Source organism: Scatophagus argus, chromosome 13, assembly GCF_020382885.2.
Source record: "Scatophagus argus isolate fScaArg1 chromosome 13, fScaArg1.pri, whole genome shotgun sequence".
Lineage (NCBI taxonomy): Eukaryota > Metazoa > Chordata > Actinopteri > Scatophagidae > Scatophagus > Scatophagus argus.
In genome coordinates, this window is record NC_058505.1 from 6,547,380 (window position 1) to 6,571,088 (window position 23,709).

The following is a 23,709-nucleotide window of genomic DNA, read 5'->3' on the forward strand; positions in this document are numbered from 1 at the left end:
TCAAGGCACACAAGCACGTGACATTCTGTTGAGGTCGCCTGCTTTTGCGTATTGAAGCGCAATCATGTCCACAGCCACAACCTGAATTTGAAGCAAAAGGCTTTAAGTGAAACAGAACTTCAGTAAAATAAATAATGAGATTTGGTCATAACTAGCAAGAGCTCCAAAGTGAATGAAGTTGTTTAGATTCAAAGTTTGGAGCATTAGAAAGCACCAAAGGTAGCTGAGAACCAGAGGAAGTGAGCACTCTCACTGGTAGCAGAGCAGAGCTGCACAGAGCCAGGGTCACAGTCAGCGGTCAGGGGTTCAGACATCAGGCCAGCAGCTCCGCTGCCATTAAAAACACACTTCCTCTCCGGCCTTACTGGACTCCTGCTGTGTGACGCACTTTCAAATGAACACACAGTACAGATCAGGGATCAGGATGTGGAAACCTGACGGCTACACTTTCAGAGTGTACTCGTGGACATGAGAGCTCGAGGAGATGAGATGACTGTCACGGTCTGAGCTGCGTGTTTTGCTCAGAGGACATTTTTACTCTTTTTTTGTCACTTAACCCGTTGCAGGTGTTCGCTGCTTTGTGGATTAAGAGATGATACTACATACAGCACACTGTGTGCTGATCAGTGGTCCATTTACTCAGATACTTCACTTGAGTATGTCTATTCCACACCACCTTATTCCTTAGACTGACGCTTGTTTCTGGGCAGATTAAAATAAAATCTATAAAGCATCAGTAACCTAATATTGCTGACAGGGTCATTCTGCCTGCATTATGCGTATCTTTGCTTTTGTTACTCACATTTACTTAACACAAGTGAAAATTTGAATCTAATATTTTTACCTACTTTTACACTGTGGTACTATTATTTAAGTGAAGAACCTGAACACGCCTGCCCCCACAGCTGATAAATGTAGACATAATAAAACTAAAATCAATGCAAAACATTTGTAGATTATTATTATCTACAAATGTAGATAATAATAATTCATTATGATTGTGTGGCCTTTATCCCAGGTGTCATTCATAAATTATTAGCTTTATTGCTTGTGGAAGTGATGTGCAAAGGGAGGTGCGAGGGTGATGTTTGATGACACAATTCAAGGTCAGGTGGGTGACATCAAGAAACAATACACATGTTTTAAGTTATTCAAGGATTTGAAACGGACACAAAGTCCAAAGATACAGTTGGCCTGACTGCCTCTGGAGCCAGAGGATTCCTGCTGGGAAAACAATCGGACCGTCTTCACGTCAGAAACCAGATCCCTCAGCAGAAACAGCAACAAGGAGACCAGAGTTGTGATGTAAATTTGACTCCAATCGACACCGTAGCCCCCTCATTTACACCTGAATGGGACGTTACCTTAAATCATGTTTACATCACGAGAGGTTAGAGGGTTAAAAAGACGTGAAAACCGTTTCAGACGACCCTGGCGCCTGTTTGGACAAACCTGCTGTGCGACAACAAAACCGTCTTCCATTAATGATAATAAGCCGAGAGCGAGACGCTTCTAACAGGTGGACACACACACACACACACACAGCAGAGAACATCTCCATCTGCATATACTGTACAGTTTATTACATCATTTTAAGATGACATGTTTTTTTAAAAAAAATATGCAAAACGTTTATAGAAACTTTTATGGGCACCATTTAGAAAATTTAAAGGGAGTTTTTTTTGCATCATAATGGGGAGAAAACAAGGAAAACGTACACAGAAATGTCTTTTGAGGCCTGAGAGTGAGTGATGTAATCCCCATGGAAGTTAACAGAAAACATATCCAACAAATAAATTTTGCTATTTGCTATTACATTTCTGTGCCACAATCTACATCTGGCTTTTATTAAACAGCATTTCATAGTTCCGTGTCTCTGCGTCCAGAGTTTTAACCCACTGCTTTGAATTTAATTATATTTTTATTACTGTTCATCAAAAAAGCCATATCTCCTTTGTGTCGTGATGATTAACTAAAATACTGACAGCCCATATATTAAGCTGTTGGTGCGGCTTGGCCGCCAGCTCTTTCTGTCATTAGGCTTGTTCTTTTCAGCATATTACGTAAGTATCTATGGTTGCTATATTGCTCGTGTGTTTGTAATTTGCCACTAACTTTTTTCCAACTCTCAGGTGGGTTGGTCCGTTGAGTGTTTGCGTCAGCCGGTGGGGGAGGTCCCGCACTTTATAGGCTCGACTGCGCTGCCTTGCCAGTCACACAGCGCACTGAGTCCATCTGCCTCCGGGACCCGCTTTATAAAGAGCTAAATTTACCGAACTACGTTGTTTCCTGAGCTCTCACAATTGGCCAGGCAAACTCGAGTTAGAGAGTTATAAGGTTCGGAGGACCTCCTACCACTTTTAAACTTGTTCATGTCTTTGGAGCGCAGCTGTGGAGAGGCGACAGTGCAATAGGCGCACAGACTCTGGTGCGGCTGCAGCTCAACACGACGCGACTTGTACAAGAGATAATTGTTATTGTTATTTCACCAAACGATGGCCTTATCCGGAGTGATGCTACCGTCATTTTCGACATTCTCAAACCAAAGAGAGAAATGCTGGGAAGACGTAAGTTCAAAGTTATCTTGCGTTTTGTTGTAAAATCTGTGGAGATGTGCGAGTTTGGTGAGAAATGTGTCTCTGGGTTTCACCTGTGTTCATCGGGACTGCAGCATTAACATCTTGTAAAGCTGCTGGAACTAATTTATTTGCTTGGAAAAAAGCAAAAAAAACTAAGTATTTCTTAAGAAAATAGAAAGTATTACTGAACTACTTTTTAAAAAACACCATGTACAATTTCTCAACGTTTTATTTTACAGTATAGTCATACTTACATGTCATTATATCTATTCTTTCAGAGGTGGAAAGGAGATATGGACAAACAAGTCTCCACCAGCTGCTCCATGCTTGAAATGGTACACAGCCAGGACAATCACGGCAAAAAGGACGACGAGGATCTGAGTGATTTTTTGGATCTGGATTTTATTCTCGCCAACACAACTGGCTCAGACAGCGCGGCGGAATTTGTAGGCACAGTTGACCACAACATGTACACGGCTGGAAACTCGGTGCCATCCTACACAGCAGACGACCAGCGCTCCCCGCCGCCTCCCTACGGCGCCAACCTCATGACAGAGCTGCTCCGCGCAGAGGGAACCAACAACTATGGCATTACGCGCAACCCCGGCGTTCAGGGGAGATTTTATGTCAACACAGTGCATTTTCCCCGCCAGGACAACATCAAGGTGGAGCCACCCATGGACGGTTACGGCCCCGTTTTGGGTATGGTGCCCCAAAGTTGCAGCAAAATCAAGCAAGAAGGGAACGTCTCGTGCATGATGTCCTTCGAGCAGCCCCGGGTGGCCATCTCCCCGCGGGCAGCCAGCAACATGACCCCACCTCTCAGCCCCGATGACCAGGGAGCTTCGGACTGCCACTCACAGATGTGCCCGCCCATGAACTTCACGCAGAAGTATCACACACCGACGGCGTTCCCGCACCATCCGCAGGCTCCTCAGATGCAGATGTCCTACCACGCTCCGCATACTGCCTTTGGCATGTACGATGAAGGTCTCAGCCTGCAGCCAGGCGCACAGAGGGTGATGCTCACACCGCCCTCGTCTCCCCTCGAGCTGTTGGAGTCCAAACCCAAGAGAGGACGGCGTACATGGCCGCGGAAGCGCACAGCCACCCACACCTGTAGCTTCGCTGGCTGCGGAAAAACCTACACCAAGAGTTCCCACCTGAAGGCGCATCTCAGAACACACACCGGTAAGTTTCAGTCCGAATCCTTCATGACAAATAAGATTATTTCTGTGCGCAATTACGCACAGACCTGCTCAGCACAAAGACACGTTTCCCCTTTCGGCACAGTTGAATAACCTCCAATTTCTCTGTCCTCGCAGGTGAAAAGCCCTACCACTGCAGCTGGGAAGGCTGTGGATGGAAGTTCGCCCGTTCGGATGAACTCACCCGTCATTTCCGCAAACACACTGGACACAGGCCCTTCCAGTGCCACCTGTGTGAACGCGCCTTCTCCAGGTCTGACCACCTGGCACTTCACATGAAGAGACACATGTGAAGGAGCCCACATAAGAACTCGGGGTTCATGGGGTGGGAGGGTGTTGTGGTGTTTTTATTGTAATTCAACTGATGTATTTTTATTTAAATTGCTCTCCATATGACCAAAGTCGTTTTTTATATAATATTGAATAAAAAAAAATAGTGTTATTATTTTCTAATAACGTAGCTGGTACTACTCTGGTTCAATAAGGCTTTAGAAAAGCTTTGTTTGCTTTAGAGCAGGCAGACCAAGAAGGGGCTGGCCCTGTATATACTACTCTCGTTTGACAGAACTGGAATCCTGTGTTTGACACAAAAGTGCCTTTTTATGACTGTGCTACTGTAAAACTCTTCATGACAGAACGACATGGCCACAAAATAGTACACGTTCTTGTTGACAGGAGTGAGATGCACATACAGTTGCCTAACATGTGCAAAGACAATGTTTTATTTAAACTGCCTCAATGTCTGAATGGCCTGAACTGTTTAATCGTGTTGCTTTCTATTTGGAGTTGATGTTGTCTCTTCTGATGTGAAACTCTCAGATCCAGCCCCTCTGTTCACTCTCAGGGCTTGATGTCCTGTGCATTATTTTTCACTTAAATTTATATAAATATGTACATGGATTTTATACTGTAAAATGTATTTATTGTAAATATTAAAAAAAACCCAACGAAATTGCACATTCGACTGGTGAACTCCTTTCTTTTCACGCATGCTGTATTTTTCTAGCTACATCTTGTTCACACATTTAGTTTAATGAACCACATCCACCCACTGAACAACAGCCTCCATACTGTGCTTACAACCAGCGCTAAGTACATGCAGCAGACCTGCAGACCGTCAGCTCAGTTACACTAAATAGGTCATACATGTTGCTATTATATACCCACTTTAATTTAAAACATGGGCACTTGATTTCCACTGTGATGTTTTGCAGCTGCACGACAGAGAAGGGCAGCCGCTTGTGGGCTTAGCCTATAAATACAAACACTCTATTTCCATAATTACAGAGTGAGTCGGGAGCCGTCTGGACAGAGGGGCACAGCAAACCCTCATCAGGGAGCCCTTAGACTCCCTTTCTGATGGGTAGAAATTATAGTAGCACATCAAAGAGCCTTAATACTACAATTACACACAGTCACTCTGCACTATAGTTTCAAAGCATCTGAGTCCGTGCATATAATGTCTGCATGGTGTCAGTGAGCATTTGTTTCTCCCGCATCAAAGGCCGCACTGAGTTGATATATCAAAGCCAGATGGTATTTCAAAAAGTAGATAAATATTAATTATTTTCCCCCAAATACATGGTTGGTGATTGGCATGAAACCCTTCCTTCAGTTGCATTATGACAGTTTCAAAACTTTAAAAATAACCACGCCTGTCATCAGATGTGTGTCACGCAGCTCCACTATTATCCCTTATCTCAAATTCACTCATAATAATAAAATGTGCGGCGCACCGAATGGGACCCAGATGTATTGACCAACACTAGAAATCGTTATGATTTTTTTTTCTCCAAAAAAAAAAATAAAATAAAAAAATAAAAAAGAGGAAGTATAAACTAGGTAAAAAAATATCTGCAGTGGTGGATGCAAATGTATCACTCTCATTTCACTTTTTTGTTTCAATATCAATGCAGAACTACAAGATGTAAACAATCTATTTCAAACTCATTTCAGCTCGACTGTATTGTACATTTTCTCATGTTTCAGATTAAAAGATAAAAACAGTTGCCCAAAAACCACTCTTTCATAACACATCAGCTTTTTTTTTTGCTTGAGTGCACTGTTCCTGGAAGCCATGTATAAAATGTAAATTCTACATTCATGGCGTATACATTTATTTCACAATCAAACTATTTCTGACCTGCTGTGACAAGTAACTGGCTCACTTCTTCCTGGCTGCTGTTACAATATTTCATTTAAGAGACAAGACTTACCTTGTTCCCAAGAATAACAAAAATCATTTTTATTCAATTAAAAGTCATTTTTGAGCAACTTTTTTTATATAATTATATACATACTGTGCAATATTACATGTTACAATGATGATATGTTGATAAATAAGGCCCTGTCACTGTACAAGTCCAGGAAGCTCCGGAAAATATACAGTGTATACATTATGTGCCGATTAAACCTGATTAGTGTTAGATAATTACAAGGATGCAATATTCTAAGAAATTTTAACAAACCTCCTCCAACTTGACCATAAGACATTAATGAACAGTTAAAAAAAAACAAACAAACAAACAAAACAAAACTGATCACAGAAGACGGAAAAAAAATGGTTGACTGTACAGAGAAAAGTAAGAAGTTGGAAGCGGTTGTCACATGTGCATCAGTGGTAGTGTGAAGATGTGGAGGAACAAAAAAAAAAAAGACAAAGCTAAGTGTGACAGTACCAGAATAAACAATGTAGGTTTACACCACTTCCATTTTATAGAGGCTTTTAGTTGTATGGGAGTGTGAGATCTTTGGGCGTTACACCAGGGGAAACAATGATAGACCATCTGACAAACACAAGCTGCTGGCATCAGAAAGGCCTCCGTGATTATCGCTAGCGTCTTAATTACTTTAAATACAAGTGGCGACCGATGATTTACTTTAAGGCCATAAATATTGCATACACAGGCATAAATAGCAGGAAGCACTTGTAACATATGGAATAAAAATATAAATCAGGCCACTGATGATCTGATCATTAAGCTCCGGTCCTTTCAGACAGGATCGTTTTTGTTTTAAAAATGGACTCCGCTTTTCAGAAGCTGGCACATAAAAACCATCATCTAACAATATTTACAGTACACGAAGGTATTACTTTAAAAAAGAAAAAAAATTGAACAGAAAAGAAATTGGACAAACTCAATCACAGGCCAACAGTAGTTAGCGTAGATGGTCTGACTCACCAACAGGAAGTTTTTCTGAGAAATTAAAGGTTATATGAATCAGTTGATACAGTGCATTTTACGAGTACTTCATACACCACAGATCCATTGCTTTTGTATATAAATAAAATAGTAAAATATATATTTCCTTGCAACAGAAAAGCTTGTGGATAGGTCAGGGTGATTAGCCGTAACAAGATATGGAGATATACAGAAGTTGTAGTCGAGCACCCTGCTAGTTCGGGTTGCGTTAAATCGCTATGTTCTTTCAGGATGAAGCCAGGCTTAAATCAAGTGGCTCCGTATTGTCCCTGATTATAGTTGCCATGTAGTTTGGGAGCAATGAACCTTAACTGGTTGCTAAATGTGGAGTCATTTGACATGAGTCCAGTCATGGCTGGAGAATCACTGGTCTCTTCCACAAATTGGTAACAGGGGCTGCTAGTCATGTCGGGCCAGTGTTGCTGGGGTTGTCATGAGCCTGCGGACAAGGAAGACTGTACGGCAGAACGAGGGAGACTGAAAGCTGTGGTTGGGGACGCCTGGTCAGGAGCCGGGCATGTCGGCTCTGCTGAGAGCGATAGCCAGCTCCAGGTCCTGCTGCTCCTGGAGCCGCAGCCTCATCAGCCTCTCCTGTTCCTCGCGTTCGCTCTCCCGCTTGGCCCACTCCAGTTGCTGGTTCTCACTTCCAAACTGGAGCAGAGAGACAAACATTAGATGCGGACAAAGAAGCACTGAAATGTCAAGACAAACAGAGAGAGTTCATGAGGCTAAAGCAAGATGTATAACTGTGGATGCAAATCTAAAATCAAGTTTACAACTGGACACAACGTCAAAAATTGAGTCAAGCTTAATGGACATGATTTGATGTACAGCAGTTAATTGAGAAAAACAAATGCAGTGCAATGCAGTTTAGATTTCAATTGGATGTTGCAAAAGAAAGCAAAGAAAGCAACACTAAAGGCTTAAAAAAAGCTTTCTACGCAATACACAGCAATATACTACAGCCATAAATTACTGATCACAGATTTCATGTAAACATCTGGTGTTTGTGTGACTGTGGACATTTATTGAAAAATAATGGTGCTCATGAATCACCGTACTCAGATTATGCAGTGCGGACAGGATTTTCACATGCAAAGGACTGACCACCACACCCTCGTACAGTCTTACCTTGACATATTCAGATCCTGGCAGAAAAACAAAAATTACAATACAGAGCTCGATATAAAAAAAGAAACCACAAATCCCTTCCACAACTGTCATGCTAGCATGAGGGATAAAATAAATTCATGTCATGTCAAATGATACAAAACCAGACACAAAAAGCTGCCATGCATCACTTCTCCACTTGAGAGCTCTTTCAGCCGTTGGGCTACACACGATGGCAAAGAAACGGAAGACGGAGGACAAAGAGGCAGATTTACTCTGTTGTGCTCTGCTTCGAGGCATATCATGCTCTGACAGAAAGCAAGTCTTTAGCTTGTACTTCATGACTCGAAAAATGCTTCGCCAGTGCTACCTGACCAGGCACGTTCACCAACGTGCTGACTAAAAAGCATATAAATTCTGACTTCCTGTCTAAGGTTGAAGCCACAGACAACAGCAAGCATGCAAAAAGCCCCTTCAACCAGGCAACAGACGACAAGCCACACTAAGTACGGGTACTGTTCAAGTCAGACATGTAAACGTTTAATTTAGTTCCACAACAAACCCTTAAAAATTCGTTAGTCAACAGCCAGTGAGTATGACGGCCCTGTGTTTGCCTTCTAAAGTCACTGTGCGAGAGTGCATTAACAGAATGAGGTCCAGTGACAGACAGCTGACTCCTCTGAGTCTTCAGCTCTGCAATCTGAAGAGTGAGATCACGAGATCAGCAGCTCATGCAGACAAAGATACTTGATCCAACAGAAAACTGTGAGTAGACTAAACTTACAGAACCAAAATCTGCAAAACCCACAGGGCAGTCTTTGAACGTTTTACTCGAGTGTGTCGTAACAAAAGGGTCTTTATTGTCTGCTGTGGAGCAAACGCTCTGGATGGGCTCTGATGCAGTCAAACTGAGCATACCTAATGGAGATGGAAGACATTTAAATAAATACCAAAACACACATGAAACACATTTTAGCGCCTTCACTCACTGTTGATAACAACAGGTAGGTCCTTGGGAAAATATACGCCTTAAAGACTAATGTGTAATATTGTGTTGCTAAATTTTTCACAGGAAGCCAACAGCTTGAAGCTGATGGCTTGCAGAGTAGGCACCCAAGGGAAAGCGATATTGGTTCAAAAAAAGGTGTTAACCACATTTTTTGAGTAAGGCTCACTGATGCATTGAAGCTTAACAAGTTTTTTTGTAAAACGGACCCACCCTTGTATACAGTAAGCTTTGAACACATTTCCTATTTTGATGCCATTATTACTGGGACCATAACTACTCATCTTTCAGACTTTGTGCACCAGTACCACATTGAGTGTATCTGTAAATTGAAGGGCTTCTAGCAAACAAAGGGCTATTAAAACAACAAACTGTGTGTTATACCTGTTAACAAATACCTGAAAAATATTTTGTGACACAATTGCAATTGCAAAATGTTAAATTACACTGAACCTGAGCAAAAGTGTTCATTGCACTGAGATGCAGACGTTTAAGAGTGGGCTTCTCACTTCCTCAACACGCCTTAGGCACATCTCTGGAGCTAGCTCGCTCACCAACTCATCTCTAAGGCTGCCTGTGTGACGAAGCAAAGGGGAACACCAACTTTCTCACGCTGTGGCTTCTGCTAAAAGAATAAGTGCAAGGTCACAGCGGAAGGGCACATTTTGGGCATGGCCTGTGGGTAGTGAGTGACTGTGTGAACGCACTCGCAAACAAAACATGAGGAACATGATGGTAAATGCATTGAAAATGCATCTCCTGATGAACATCTCCTGATATTATTCACAAGCTGAATTCAATACTGCAATGGTTACTTCAGCTGCTAAACGGAAAAATAGATTAATGTTTTAACAACAATAATGCATCACTCCACACCTACAGTGCTGCCATACCGACTGCTTTCCTGTTTACAACTTCAAACGAAGAAATTACTTTCTCTACACCCTCAAAGTTCAACAGGGAAGTGTTTTTTTTCCTCCACATACCATCAGGGCTTAAAGATGTCTTTAAAGAAAGACAACAGTCAATCACAATGACCACAACATGGAGGTGTGACACTTTGCAACCATTAAAAATGCTAAAGACTAAAATTAAAGCGCTTACAGTGTCATACCTGACAACAGTGGCATAATAAACAGCATTGATTCAAAATCACTGAACCATTAATGTAACATTAAGCTGTTAGGTGTACAGTCATGTTCATGCACGCACTAATAGGCTCTCTCACTTCTTACACACATGCACACACACACACACACACAAAAATCAGAGCTCACCATAGGGAGGTGCAGGTCGGTTAGGCACATTTTTCTTTGTTGGGAGAACAGGGTTGTCTGACTTCTGTTCACACACAGGGGAAAGGATATAAATAAATTAAAAAAAAAAAACGTTCAACTATCAGACAAAATGATGACTACAATAGAAATGTCAGCCATAATGTAAAGCCTCTGTCTCAGTCCAGAGAGACTGTTTTCATAGCCATGACGAATTGGCACACAAATAAGAAATCACTCATTATGAGAGTTAAAAATAACAACACACATTTCTACAGCTTAAGTGGAAAACGATGCTTTGTGGTGCAACACAGGTGATTCATAACTCCGACGTACCTTTGACATCTGACTAAAGTCGGCAAATCCGCCCCCCCTGCTTCCAAAAGAGCTGCTTCCAAAGGGGTCCGCTGTCCCAAACACATCTGCGACAAGAGTACGTTGAAATGCATTTGGAACATTTGAATACGTTTATGGAAAGAGCAAGAAACTATAACAAAGTTCACCCCCCAAACCACACATTCAAAATCATCTCGGCATCTTGCTTATTCAAAAAGGGCCTGCATGCTATTTTCGGAGAGGGGAATGTGGCATGACCATTTAATTTTCCATGACATTTTGCAAAAACCTGGAAAGCAGAGGTTTTGTGTACCCTGACGTATGCATCTGATCAGCTAATTAAAGGCGTCAGTTGGCGTACTGTTAACCAGAACTGTGCCCGGGTTGTTTTGAAGCTTAGTGGTACGCCGCTTAATGAAAAAAGCAGCAAACTGCAGATGGTTACAGTGAAAAAACAAAACATTGTAATAGAATATGTTTGTTGTAAGAGCACAACCACAAGAGACCCCATTCATGTGAAGTGCGCAGTGTTTTCTTTCACGCACAGTAACTCAGCTCAGGCCTACAGTTGCCTCTGTGTTCCTCTGAAGGTGTGCAGCGCGGCACAGCATCGACCAGAGGTAGCCGCTAACTTAAAACAACTTCCATACCGAATGAGGCAGAACAGTTCAATGGGAGCAGATATAAAGACAGGACAGAGGCAGCAGAGCACTGGTTAAAAGGAGCAGCAGTGTATTCTAGTAGAGCAGGACCAACAGTCACAGAGTTTCTGTTATGTTTGGCTCCAGCAAGCCTCCTGTTTTTCCAGGGTAGGGGGAGTATTTTTAGTTGGCCAGTAGTTAAATGCGTAGGTACTCGAATAAAAATAGCCCCTAAACCACAGGAAAAAATGAAGCCACAGCGAGTAAAAATTGTTTGCCCCCGATGCCCCCCAAAATAAAATCTAAATCTAACAACGTCACCCAGAATGGCAAAGAATGACTCTTTGAGACGCATTTCACAACTAGAACCTTCTTTCACGTTCAGCTAATAGCAGTCACATTCTGGGAAATCTACATGGAAAATCTGCACGTATTTAATACAGGGATGACTATGCACTTGTGTTTTTATTTGAAGTCACACGTAGTCAACATTCAGTACATTCTTATCTTCCTGACTGCAGCAACTGTGACTTGGAAAAGCAATAAAAGCTCAACTGACAAGAAGTTCAAAAAGAATAAAATCATCTCTACAAACTGACGTCCTATGACGACTGGCAGCAACGTACCTGAATCCTTTGGTTTTAGGCTGTTTGATGCGAAAGGGTCACCACTGCTGAAGGCACTCGGCTAAGACAAACAAAGAAAAAAAGCACAAGTACAATAAGTAAGCTATTCAAAACATGTAGCTTAAAATACATGCACAAAACGACCACGTCAGCATAACCAGAAGAAATCTGTCTTTGTAGTACTTCTTTGCTTTTCTAGTTATCTACGACATCGAGGACAGGTCAGCACTTGTTCCTGTCGCACTGATGACTACGGCATGTCAGCAAATAGAGAAAAGGACATATGATTGTGAACATTTGACAAAAGAGCAATGGGTTTCTCACAGTCGCATTACAAAAGAACAATGATACGCACGTCCTACAAACACCAGTTTAGTGGTAAAGGGAAGGGGTGATCGATACCTTGACTGGCAGTGCGGGTTTTCTACTGAAAGGATCTGAAGATCCAAACAGGTCTGGCTTGTCTGTTCCCTTAAAAAAATCTTCAGATGAGGTGCCTTTGAAGGGGTCGCTTTCTTTGAAAGGATCTCCTCCAAAAGGATCTAGAAAAAGGACAAGACAGTGAGAAGAGAGTGACTGGTGTGGTCGGGTATGGACTTCAATCTCTTCTGAACCTCTAAAGAGGAAAACTCAAAGACTTCTTTGATTTTTTTTTTCCACAGCATGAATTCAACAGACTGACACAACAAACATTTCCATTTCACTGAAACTCCACAACATTTCAGGTGTTTCATGGAAATGCTTATTCACAAGGACATACAATTTGTGCAGGTTAATATTACTAGCAACCACAGTTGGCTGAACAGAGAATAATCTTGATCCGTACAGAAATACACGAGTTAAAAACAAAAAGAGAGAAGAAGGTATCAGACCACTGAAGGGATCCGACTTGAAGGGGTCCTCCGTCTGGAAAGGATCTGCTGGAGGCTGCTTAGCACTACTGTTGTTGAACATGGCTATCTTTGACTTGAAAGAATCATCCTGATGAATGAATCCAGAAAAAGAAAACAAAAGCAAAAAACAACAATCTTTAAGTCATCATTAAGCACATTACAGCAGAAACAAGAGAGACGGTTTGAAAAAATGAGCATGTCCACTTTCTAAATAAATGAATAGGGTAATGGATGGCATAAGGCCTACAGCCAAAAATATCAGAGAACAGACAAAACTAAAAACCTGTGAGACTACAAAACTGGGTAAGAAAAAGGGGTTTCATGAGTATCTTTGCATTTGCATTCCTCTGAGGCATCTGAACAGTCATGGCAGCAGAAAAATAAGGAGCGAGCGATATACCTTGCTGAGATTAAGGAGAGACTGAGGTTTTTCTTTTTTTTTTTAGGGGGTAGGAATCACAGCCTGAATTTGGAGTTATTGGAAGACGTGAAGTTTCTGAGATGTAGGCTAAACTGTGGTGGAAAAGAAGATATGTTCACAATCTCCTCACCGCACTCCTGAAACCTCCGTTCTCCTTCTCAGCCAATCCTTCACTCAAGTCCGGCAGGTTGCTGAAGTCTCCTCCATTGATGTCGCTCAAAGCACTGTTGTACTGTTCAATGGTCTTGGTCACCTCTTTTTGATTGTCCTGGATCAGCGACAGCTTACTGCGAGCCTAAAAACATGTGAAAAGACTGTAAAAGCCAATCATCCAAGGTGATTTCTAAATGCCTTGTGACACCTTTGCTGTCAAAGCCATCTGATTTGATAAAATACACTGAATGGATTCTCTTTACTGTCTACAGGTTTCAAAGCTGTTCAAAATTGCAGACGTTTGCTGCTGCCAACTATGATTTCAAACTGCGCATTCAAATTCCACATTATTACCTAAATAGTGATTTATTTTGCAGAAATCAAATTTGATTTGCTTTTGGTAATTATTTAAGTGGCGGTTAGTGGTTACACTCATGAACAAAAAAACAAAAAACACCCTTAACCACTATGAAACAACAGTTTCACTTCAGTGTGCTTCATACTTGTGTGTTTCAGAGCTCACTAACCACTTTAGCACAAAGGTCGCGAAAGTAAAAATAAAACTCATGGTTCCAAATGTGAGATTGAGGTGACAGAAAAACCATCTAAAGCAACACAAAACACGACCAAATTCCAGAGGTAGCACATAAACATATTAACCTTTCTCATTGGTATTATGATTGGTTATCCAGAGTTTAATTTGTATCAACTTGAAAAAAGACCTTTTCACTTTACAACCATTCTTTATGCCACATGACAATGAGCTTAATGGCAGAAAAGTGGCAGTAAACCCAAATGTAACCGGTAGTTACTCCATCTGCACTGACCTGGTTGAGCTCTTCCTGAGTGGTTTTGAGCGACTTAATGATGCTGTCCAGCTGGACACGACCGGACAGCAGGTTCTGCTCCAGCTGGGCCTCCTCCTCCTGCAGACGGCTCAGCTCCACCTTGGTGTGGCCCAGTTCATCCTCTTGGCTCCGGAGGTCGCTCTCTCGAGAGCGGATCTGGCTCTGCAGGGATGAGATCTGGAGGGAGAAAGCACCAAGTTTTTCTTATTTGTAGCCTCCTCAATTGTCAAGATCAAAAATTTAAAATCTGTAGCATATCAGTGTTGTGTTTAAAAAAATTATACCCAAATTATACAAAATCAAATAATCAAAATCAACATTTTTAAAATCTGGAATTTCAATAAGATGGTGGTCCTTCTTTAAAAATTACACTTTTCATTGGCCTAAAAGAATCTGCAATGCAATGCTTCACTTTCTAAAAAGTAATTTCCTCAAAAATAAAAAAAAAAGCAAAAAACATAAACAGCTACAGTATTTCAAAACATCCAGTGACATGGTTGAAAAAATAACTAATAATATGTAATATTATGCAGCACTTTCCTTGAAACTTTCACCTCTACTGACCTTATTGTTTGATTGACATCTGATTGTTATCTTGTATCACCCTCTAAAAATACCAAAGCATTATCTGCCTAGCACAAAAAGATGGCACCACAAGATAACAACTACATGTTTACTACCACTTCACCAGAAGCACAGTAAAAATAGAGCAGCATTTCTTGTTTTAAAAGGTGCAATATGTAAAAACTGTTGATGGTCACTCCAAACACATAGGAGGCATCACACCACCTGAGTAACCGCCAAGTGCTGCTCACTATATTCTCTGCCGTAGCAGTTAGCTTCCCTTAGAAAGTCAGCTCAGCTAGCCTTGCAGCTAGTGGCCATATTATTTTGTTTTTTTCAAATCAGAAAAGGGTAGGTGTGAGAAGTAGTCCCTTATTGACTGCAGAGTTTATTTTGTTTTTTGTTTAGCAAAGTCACCGCTTGCATGCACTTCCCAGGTCAAATTACGAAGACGGGGACTGAGCTACACTATCAGACTATCACCTCGAGGTACTAACTGGTACAACGAGACAGGACAGGTCTGTCTGTCTAGGTCTGGGATAGCTGGTTAGCATGCTAACTTCAGCAGACATCTCTGTATCATAATACTCAGATGTCAAAACTGCTATTTCTTCACATACTGTTGATAGTTTTAGTTATTTTTCCAATGTTTCACACTAAAAGTACATAATGCACCTTTAAAATATGCAGCTTGTTTTAGTAAGTCAAATCTCTAACCATCTGGGACTCTTCCTGGCACTTCTGCTTGACATCACTGAGCATTCCCTCCAACTTGGAGCGCTGCTGGTCCATCTCCTCCAGACGTTCCTGGGCAACCTGCTTCTGCGACTCCAGGTCCTGAAGGCTGCTGCTCTCCCTGTCTAATCCATCCTGCATGTCCTGAAGATCCACCAAACACACACAGGCGCACACACACTGAGTGTCATATTTATCATTAGATCATTAGATCTCAAACCAGTGAACCAGGGCATCAGCCTGTGAATACTTAGTGATTATGATTACGACCATAGTGATTCATTTGAAAATCTTGAGAGGATCTCAAAAAATGTACAACACTTACCTGAACTTCACTATTTTGATGTCTGATGGCTTCCTCCTTTTCCCTGACCTCCTGCTCCAGAATGAATTTCTCTCTGTTGGTGAAGAACACAGGAGAAGAGCAAGTGGTGTTGTCACTTCTTAACAAAGCCTATGTTGGCCAAAAATAAAAAGCTTAAAAAGACAAAACTGTGTCCCAAGGCATTTAGAAATCACCTTTGCTGTTTTTTTAACAGCCTGAAATCACATGATTAACAGACTCCACTTGAAAAAAAAAAACAAACATATTGATATACGAAAAATATGCTCTGACTGGCCCAAAGAAAGGCTCCAAGGCAGCTCCAAGTTTCTATTTGAATAAAAAATACAGTCTGATAAGAGAATCAGGTTAAAGATGAACACTATTTGATAAAAATATATCTTAAGGGTTAAAAGGGCTTTGATCCTGAACATCACTTTGAGGCAACCTCTTCTCATTTTTGCCTCTCAGAGGAAGGGAAACAAAGCTATCTTCCTGCTACTCAGAGTGCAGGGGCTCACCTCTGCAGCTGAGCTATTTCCTGGCTGAGGTCATCCAGCTCTTTGATTCCTGTCAGCTCGGCCGCCACTGTGGAGCTGGTGCTGTCCTGAGGTGAGAGACAGAGGGATGAGTGAGAGAGGGGAGAGAAAAAGAGGCAAGAAAGTACGATACGACGAGGAAGAGAGAGTGTGACAGGAGGTGAGAGCAGAGACGACAAGAGTGACAACGGCAGGCGGGACATTGATGAAAGTGATGCGAAAAAGACGGTAAAAGAGGGAAAACGTGCAACCAAAGAAAAGGGACAAAAAGGAGGGAGAGGAGGGTGAGAGCAAAGGGGAGACGAACAGTGTGCAGGGGGAGAGAGAGGAGCTCCCTGCTGGCAGGTCTAACAAAACAAAAGACACAGGAAGGAAACATAAACACCTCACACAGCTAGGGAGGGAACAAGAGTCTCAGACAATAAATGGATGGGGAAAAATGCACACAGACAAGAAAATGCAGAAGAATTTAACCCTACAGTGAAATCTGGCTTATCAGCATTCAACATGTCAAGCCTTTTGACAAATCGAGGAAGACTCTATAGAAAATCAGAGTATCCCTAATCCCCCCTTCACAAGCACTCAAAGCACTGCTACACTTTAAGCTTTTCCCCCCTTAATGTTTTTTTTTTTACATTCATGCATGCTCTTAAAAAGGGAACTATATTACACTGCTATTTGTTTGTAATGATAGTACTTGTGAAAAAAGTTTTTTTAAAAACAGTTGATAACTTGATTTGACTCTACTCATGATACCTGTCATCTGTCCCATCATAATAAACACAAAAGGCCAGAATTTCTTTGATGAGGAAGGCTCAGCCAGAGTTAGTTGTGAGTGGTGCTTGCCTGCTTGTAGTCAAATGTGAACATACACACTTTAAGCAGTAAATCCTAAATATCTGCTCACGTCCATTGATAATAAGACTGAGGGAAGCAAACAAACGTTTTTTTCAGACCTTTTTACTTCTTTCTACAAAATGAAAATCTGCAGCCAGATGTCTGCTTTGAAGGTTTGACACAAACACAATATGATTTTTCTTTAAAGATAAAAGGCCTCTTCAATCATGGGATGGCCAAAGCTTTGCAACCTAAACAATTGTAAACAAGTAAAGTCACTGACGATACTTGTTTTACTAGAATTATTACACTCATTTTTAACCAATTGTACCATAGCTGAACACGACTTGACACTGTCTGCTATGGCAGTCCATCAATCATAAAACAGCAGCAGGTGGCAGCGTTTGCCTTTAGCACAGTTGCAGTTCAGAGGTTTAGACAAATGTTGAAGAAATCCAAGGCATGACAAATGTGTTGCAAAAAGTAAACAAGTTTTATGATGTTCTGTGATCACCCTGGTCTGGAAAATATGCTGGGAAACTAACACATGATAGAAGGAATACGATCGTGCTCACACCTACTGCTTTAGACGGCGACAGAACAAAAGCGCCACCTTGTGACACACAGCACAACTACTCACTCTGTGGAGATTATCTAGTGCAGTAAGTTCAGGTCTCACAGCTGACAGAAGCGCCGCATAGTTCTGTTAGACAGGACAGAGGAGGTCTCGCAAAAGCATTAAAAAAAAAAAACAGTTTTGCAAGGCTGAAAAGTCAGAAAGCAAAGCTCATCATTTAAAATGCACATAGCAGCAAGAAAACATAACACTCAGACATTCTGACAGGCAGAAATGAAAAAATATATTTCAGAAGATAGGAAAAATTTAAGTAAATAAGGCAGCCGAAAGATGAAGCAGCTGTTGTAGTGAGAACAAGTCTGGACTCACAGGGCCCGCCGCTGAAGCTGCAGTCCGTTCTGATGGGGGAATCATGTCTGGGGTTAGAGCTGAGGGAGGATCTATGCCTTTAGTGGTCTTCTGCTGGATCAAATGCATGGCCAGAGAGAACTGCTCCCGTGTCAGCTTGCCCGTCTGTTTAGTGTCAGCGAGTCCCCTGCAGAAAGGAGGAAAGGCGTCAATCAAAACATGCGCTACTGTACTCTTTCTGAAAGACCTTGTACTTAAAACATTTTTGCAACTTATGTGGTATGCAAGCTGTGGAGTAAATTATGGCTGTACCCAACTCAAAATTTTGTTGGTCGATGTGCATTTGGCTATTCAATACAAAGCTTTGAATATTTGTTCTTTTTTCCCCCCCATGCCGACTAACCTGCACTCAGAAAACGCACTGGCATGAGTTTCAGTGATGACAATTACATTCACAGTAAATATAAAATTTACTCACTACTCGTACTGATAACCAGGGCTTTCTGTGTGTCTCTGCCTTCCGCTCTTTGATAATGCAGATATGTTAAGATACATGTGTTATTGATATCAGTGCAAGAGCAGTCCTTTTTATGGATGAGTCCAGTATTTCCAGTAGGTAAGTACATGACTAACACTGATAATCTTTTGTTGTAAGCCTGTGAATATTCTCACTCATCCGGGTCATGGTTATCTCAAGGAAATTCAATCGAACGCAACTGGACTTAGTTAGTCCAAGAGGCTTCATCAGTTCATGGACTGATGAAACCTCTTGGATGAGAGGTGAAATGTCTTCAAAGACAAATAACTAAGTCCAGTTGCGTTCGATTGAATTTCCTTGAGATAATCTTTTGTTGTGTACAGTATCCTGATATGAATTATGTGAGGGAAAAAAAACAGCTTCTAAAAAACCAAAAGTGCACTGATTCAACTGACAAAATCCTTCTTGCTAATGACTCAAATCATCGACTTTTCGGGGGCTGCACTCGAAAAAAATGTCATAATTTAATCTGTCCACAATGTGGAGCTGCAGAGTTAAACTTATTGAGACTAGTGAGGCACAAAAACGGATGACTCAGCCCTATTCAAGTACTCCAGTGATGTAAAGTTTTATTAAGGATGGTTCTGTAAGAGGTCTTTTATTCTTGAAAATGGAAGAAAAGTGCAGAAGCACTGCCAAACCAGTGAGTGCATTTAATATCTTGCTTAAGTGTTCCTAAGATGCAGTGTGTTTCACTCCACTCTAATATTTTTAATATTTAAAAAGTGTGCTGTGAAAGTAACACGCTGTGGCCTCACCATATCTGTGCCAGCATTGTCTGTGAGAGACTGGACTGCATGAAGATCTCTATGACCTCAGTTCCGTTAATGAGGCCGTCGTTGTCAGTGTCTATTTTCTTGAACATGTCATCATAACCCTCCCTGTCGGCCACTGGTACCACCCAGTTCACTGCTGGCTGGGACTGACAAAAGACAACATGGAAGTCATTTTAGATGAAGGAGACACCATCTGCTAAAACCATGAGAACAATTTTTTAAATAACAGTTGGTACTGTTACAGTGCAGTTACTTTATCAGTACTGTTGGTACTGATACCGTGATAAGCAAGTAAAGACAAACAGAATGACAAAGACTGAATGATGATTTGTTACTATCTGTCACACACATTCAAATGAGAAACAATTAACAAATCAACGAAAGGTTAAATTCAATGTACTGTAACTAAATGATAAAATTCAAATGAAAGTACAATTGAAAGAATTTGTGCCCTTAGCAGTCCCGTATGGTCAGTCTCACTTTTGCCCTGGATAAGACACAGAAAATATAATCTGGCAATTAAAGAGTAAGGGGGGGAAATGGGAACGAGAAGTGTCATAATAGAAGAATGAAGAAATCACAAGTGTAATTACAGCCACGACAGGTGAACATGGTACAAGTGCCTTGCTTTGCTTCCCTTTCAAGGAAACCTGTTTCTCTTAAAGTCACGGGTGAAAAATCCCTGCAGCTATAACAAAGCAGAGACAAACCGCAACGGGCTGTGCACAATACTCCAAACAATGTGGCAAAACAAGTCCAGCCATTAGTACCAGAAAAGATTAAATACACGAAATGCTGGTTTCTTTAAAACACCACGGTCAGCCCTTATGACGCTTTCTCAGGGATGACCAAGGCAAAAATAAATGTACTGACTTTTACAAAAGGACTGAATGTTTTTTTTATCTTATACTACTTGACAGTAACCAGTCACATTCAGAGAGTGGTGTCATAATATATGCTCAGATTATCCTGGAGTAAATGACACTGTGCTGGGAGCAATATATGAAACCTATGTATAAATACATGTATATCTATATATAAAAACAATTTTTAAAACAAATTCAGTAACAGCTGTGCAGAACTACTCAAATTAGCAGGCAGTAACATCATGTGAGTCCTGTTTTCTCCCTCATGAACAAAGCAACTTATAAACCAACAGTTAGTCAATTAAGTGACACACCTTACAAGCGTCAAGTACCTTTTCATGGAGCGACTAGGGCAGGTTGCTAACTCAATAATAACATTCATCATCTTTCAGTAGAATTACAAATGAAAATATTATCATACAATGTTATAATTTAACATGACAAGTTTGATGTCATGCAAGAAAGTAGATGGTGGTTATTGCTGTATACAGTTCTATAATAATAATAATAATATAAATAACAATTTCATTGTTTTTGGTGATGTTATTATTATTATTATTATTATTGTTATTACATATATTTCATATAGTTTGTACAGTGGGATGTATATCAACACTTCAAGAGAAACAACACAAGGGAAGCAACATACCGGTGAGCTGGATTTAAAGGAGTGTTTTGGAGAGAGGTTGACAGTTTTGGTGTTGAGAGTAGAGCTACTCAGAGGAGGAGTGCTTCGCAGGGACTCCTTGAGGGGAGCAGGGCCAGCCATGAGCCCAGACAGAGCAGGCAGCACAGCCACAGCACCTGGCAGTGCACCTGCAAACTTCTTCCTTTTAGAAGGTGGGATGAGTGAAGTGGGTAAGGTAGTTGGGACAGGCTCCTTATCCATGGCACGATATACAAGATGCATGGCCTAGAAAATCAGAATAAAGATTTTAAATATCAAGTATGAGCTTGATATTAAAGTGAAACTTTAACCTTTGAACCTTTAAACTGAAGGCACCAGCTTACCACTGTGAATTCATCTTTGTCCAAGTGTCCATCTTTGTCAACATCACTTAGGTCCCAAATCTACCAAAACATTAAGGCCAAAATGACCACAATTCAGTTTCTTTGAATCACAGCATCAGGGAAGACGGTGCAACAGTGTTGTGTGGTACATGTGATGTCACCTTTCCTAAGATATCCAGAGGTAGCTTGGAATTAATCAAAATTGGTTTGACTTTATCCCCGGAGAGAAGACCATTTACAGGGGACAGACTGCTAAAAATGCCCTCAAACTTTCCTTTTTCATCAGGCTGTGGAAGAAAAAAAAAAGCTTAGGCAGCAAGCTCAACTTTCTTATATCTTCAAGAATATTCTTGACAAACAGCACCAACTCACTCTAATTGCCCAATGTGAGTCACTTCCTGTCTTTGACACACTCAATAATGGGCTGTTCGTGTCCCTCTGTAAGAAATGAAGTGAGGGTAAGATGTCCATTCAATTTCTATTCATTTCTCATTTGAGCTATATAAATAGTTTTTCTAAGTCAACTACATTCTCAGACTGCAATTGTCAAAAGAGTCATTTCATCACTTACAAATTTGGGTTCAGCTAAATTTTGGTTAAGGTTGTTAAGGCTGATATCGTTTCCACCCTGTGCTGAAGCCACGAGTCTCAAAGCTATGAAGAAACCCTACAAAAGAGGAAGATAAAAGGGCGAATCCGGTGTTTTATGCATACATCAGCATCGCTTACCACCGCAGATTTACACAGAAATTCAGTGTTACCCGCTTATCCAGATAGCCTTTTCTTTCTGAATCTGCCAAATCCCAAATCTAAAAACAAAAACAACAATAAAAAACAGCTCAGAAGCAACTGACCAGATATATGAGTAAATTTACATGAGTTTGTGACCCACCTTCCCCAAAGTACTGTCTGACAGCCCTGATTTCTTGAGGAACTGAGCTGCATCTCCAGCTGATATTTTGCCTGTGTTTGCTGGATCCAGCTACAAAGAATATAACTTGTGTTGGCTTATTCATTGATTTTATGTGACAGATAACATTCAGCTTAATGAACACTAAAAGTGATGGAGTGGATATACACCAGGAACCCTCGACTTTACCTGTCTGTAATAGCTCTCATAGGCTGGGTCTCCACTTGATAACTGCAGACAGAAGAGAAATAAAACACCGGTTTAAGTTACAAAACAGAATGGGTTAGCTAGCACATATACCAAATTAGCTAAATTGTTAGAAAATTGTTAGCAAGCTAGAAATAGCTGTAACATTAGCAGACTGTACATCAACCAGTCCGTAAAGAGGTAAAAGTAGGTAAACACAGATTTGACGACTAACGATAGCTAACCAAAGGTAAAGGTTTGTTTTGTTCACTTCTAGCAACTACTTAGCCATGTTTTCCCCCCATTTGTACCATCCTCGTCGCTAACTTAATCGTTACTACGTTACTTGCAATAGTAGCTCCCTTCTTCCAGAACACGTACAATAACTTTGCCATCCTAAACTAACCTGGCCAACCACGTCAACTTGGTTGACAACGAAAGGCTGCTAACACGGGTCCACAGCCCAGTATTCACCAATCGTACAAAGTGGCGACATAGTGAGACCATATAACGACTCTCACTGTCGCCTAATAATGGCCAGTATTAACATTTGATACTTTTCTTGAGCTAGTGAGAGCTGTTACCTGACTGAGAGTCATGAGCGCCGCCATGTTTCCTGGTGTCTCGGGAGTGCGCACCCACCCATAAACCGAGCGGGCACGAGCGGCGACAAATGGATAAGAAACCCTGCTTCCGGTTAATGCTCCGTCTTGAGGAGAGGCACCGGCTTAGATTAAGGATTAGATAATGTATTGTTCGAGTCCGTAACCATGATTGGCCGCAGCCTCTGATAAAAAATAACTCCATGTAATCAGTGTCAGGTGGTAACCTGATGTAAAGGTAGTGTACACACTCATGGTGTCCTTTCACTCCCACCTGCTATCCCAGAATGCCCTGCGTCCCAGTTTACGGATGTTTTGATCACTGTAACCTGCTCACCAGCTGTTTTCTTCTTCTTTGTGTACTGATATGTTTTGCTCAAAGTTGTGCATTCATGCCAGCTTCAAAGCATTTATTATTTCTTTCTTGGGAAACAACAAAACTGGAATACTTATTTTATTAAAAGTGGGCAACTTCAGGCCCAAGTGGCCCCAAATGCCAGGGCCCTGAAGACCTGCAGGTTCAGCGAGTGTGGTAACTTGATTTACTGCAATTTTTGAGGGAATATGCACCTCTGTATCATAATAAAAAGTGATTTTTTT

The 23,709-nt window shown here is 41.2% G+C and overlaps 2 protein-coding genes across 7 annotated transcripts; one reads left to right on the forward strand and one right to left on the reverse strand.

Moving 5' to 3' along the window:
* The first annotated feature begins 2,218 nt into the window (after window positions 1-2,218).
* On the forward strand, window positions 2,219-4,744 carry klf2b (Kruppel-like factor 2b). Its single transcript, XM_046408845.1, has 3 exons — window positions 2,219-2,567; window positions 2,858-3,770; window positions 3,905-4,744. The coding sequence occupies exons 1-3, from the start codon at window positions 2,496-2,498 to the stop codon at window positions 4,078-4,080; spliced, it is 1,161 nt and encodes a 386-aa protein (XP_046264801.1). The 5' UTR covers window positions 2,219-2,495; the 3' UTR covers window positions 4,081-4,744.
* A 1,306-nt stretch (window positions 4,745-6,050) lies between these two features.
* Window positions 6,051-23,302, reverse strand: LOC124069580 (epidermal growth factor receptor substrate 15-like 1). Of its 6 annotated transcripts, XM_046408833.1 has the most exons (25): window positions 23,092-23,302; window positions 22,511-22,552; window positions 22,304-22,393; window positions 22,173-22,220; window positions 21,983-22,078; window positions 21,784-21,849; window positions 21,573-21,698; window positions 21,412-21,471; window positions 21,050-21,313; window positions 19,517-19,680; window positions 18,242-18,407; window positions 17,936-17,998; window positions 16,441-16,526; window positions 15,923-15,995; window positions 15,580-15,741; window positions 14,278-14,475; window positions 13,428-13,592; window positions 12,856-12,964; window positions 12,386-12,525; window positions 11,984-12,044; window positions 10,717-10,802; window positions 10,384-10,447; window positions 8,885-9,018; window positions 8,122-8,138; window positions 6,051-7,641 (listed from the first exon to the last, which is right to left on the reverse strand). In XM_046408833.1, exons 1-25 carry the CDS (start codon window positions 23,116-23,118, stop codon window positions 7,572-7,574), a joined length of 2,577 nt encoding a protein of 858 aa, XP_046264789.1. In that variant the 5' UTR covers window positions 23,119-23,302; the 3' UTR covers window positions 6,051-7,571. The 6 variants fall into 6 exon arrangements, with proteins under 6 accessions (XP_046264789.1, XP_046264788.1, XP_046264793.1 ...); XM_046408832.1 differs by lacking the exon at window positions 8,122-8,138 and having other exon boundaries at window positions 23,092-23,301; XM_046408837.1 differs by lacking the exon at window positions 8,885-9,018 and having other exon boundaries at window positions 23,092-23,300.
* Between the last annotated feature and the right edge of the window lie 407 nt (window positions 23,303-23,709).

Coding starts and splice junctions, on each gene's coding strand:
- LOC124069580 (XM_046408832.1), bottom strand. CDS start 23,118: ATGGCGGCGCTCATGACTCTCAGTCAG. Junction 14,476..15,579: donor GCCAGGAAGAGTCCCAGATG/GTTAGAGATTTG, acceptor TTCTCCCTCCAG/ATCTCATCCCTGCAGAGCCA. Junction 12,526..12,855: donor CAAGTCGGATCCCTTCAGTG/GTCTGATACCTT, acceptor TCCTTTTTCTAG/ATCCTTTTGGAGGAGATCCT.
- klf2b (XM_046408845.1), top strand. CDS start 2,496: ATGGCCTTATCCGGAGTGATGCTACCGTCATTTTCGACATTCTCAAAC. Junction 2,568..2,857: donor GAGAGAAATGCTGGGAAGAC/GTAAGTTCAAAG, acceptor CTATTCTTTCAG/AGGTGGAAAGGAGATATGGA. Junction 3,771..3,904: donor GCATCTCAGAACACACACCG/GTAAGTTTCAGT, acceptor CTGTCCTCGCAG/GTGAAAAGCCCTACCACTGC.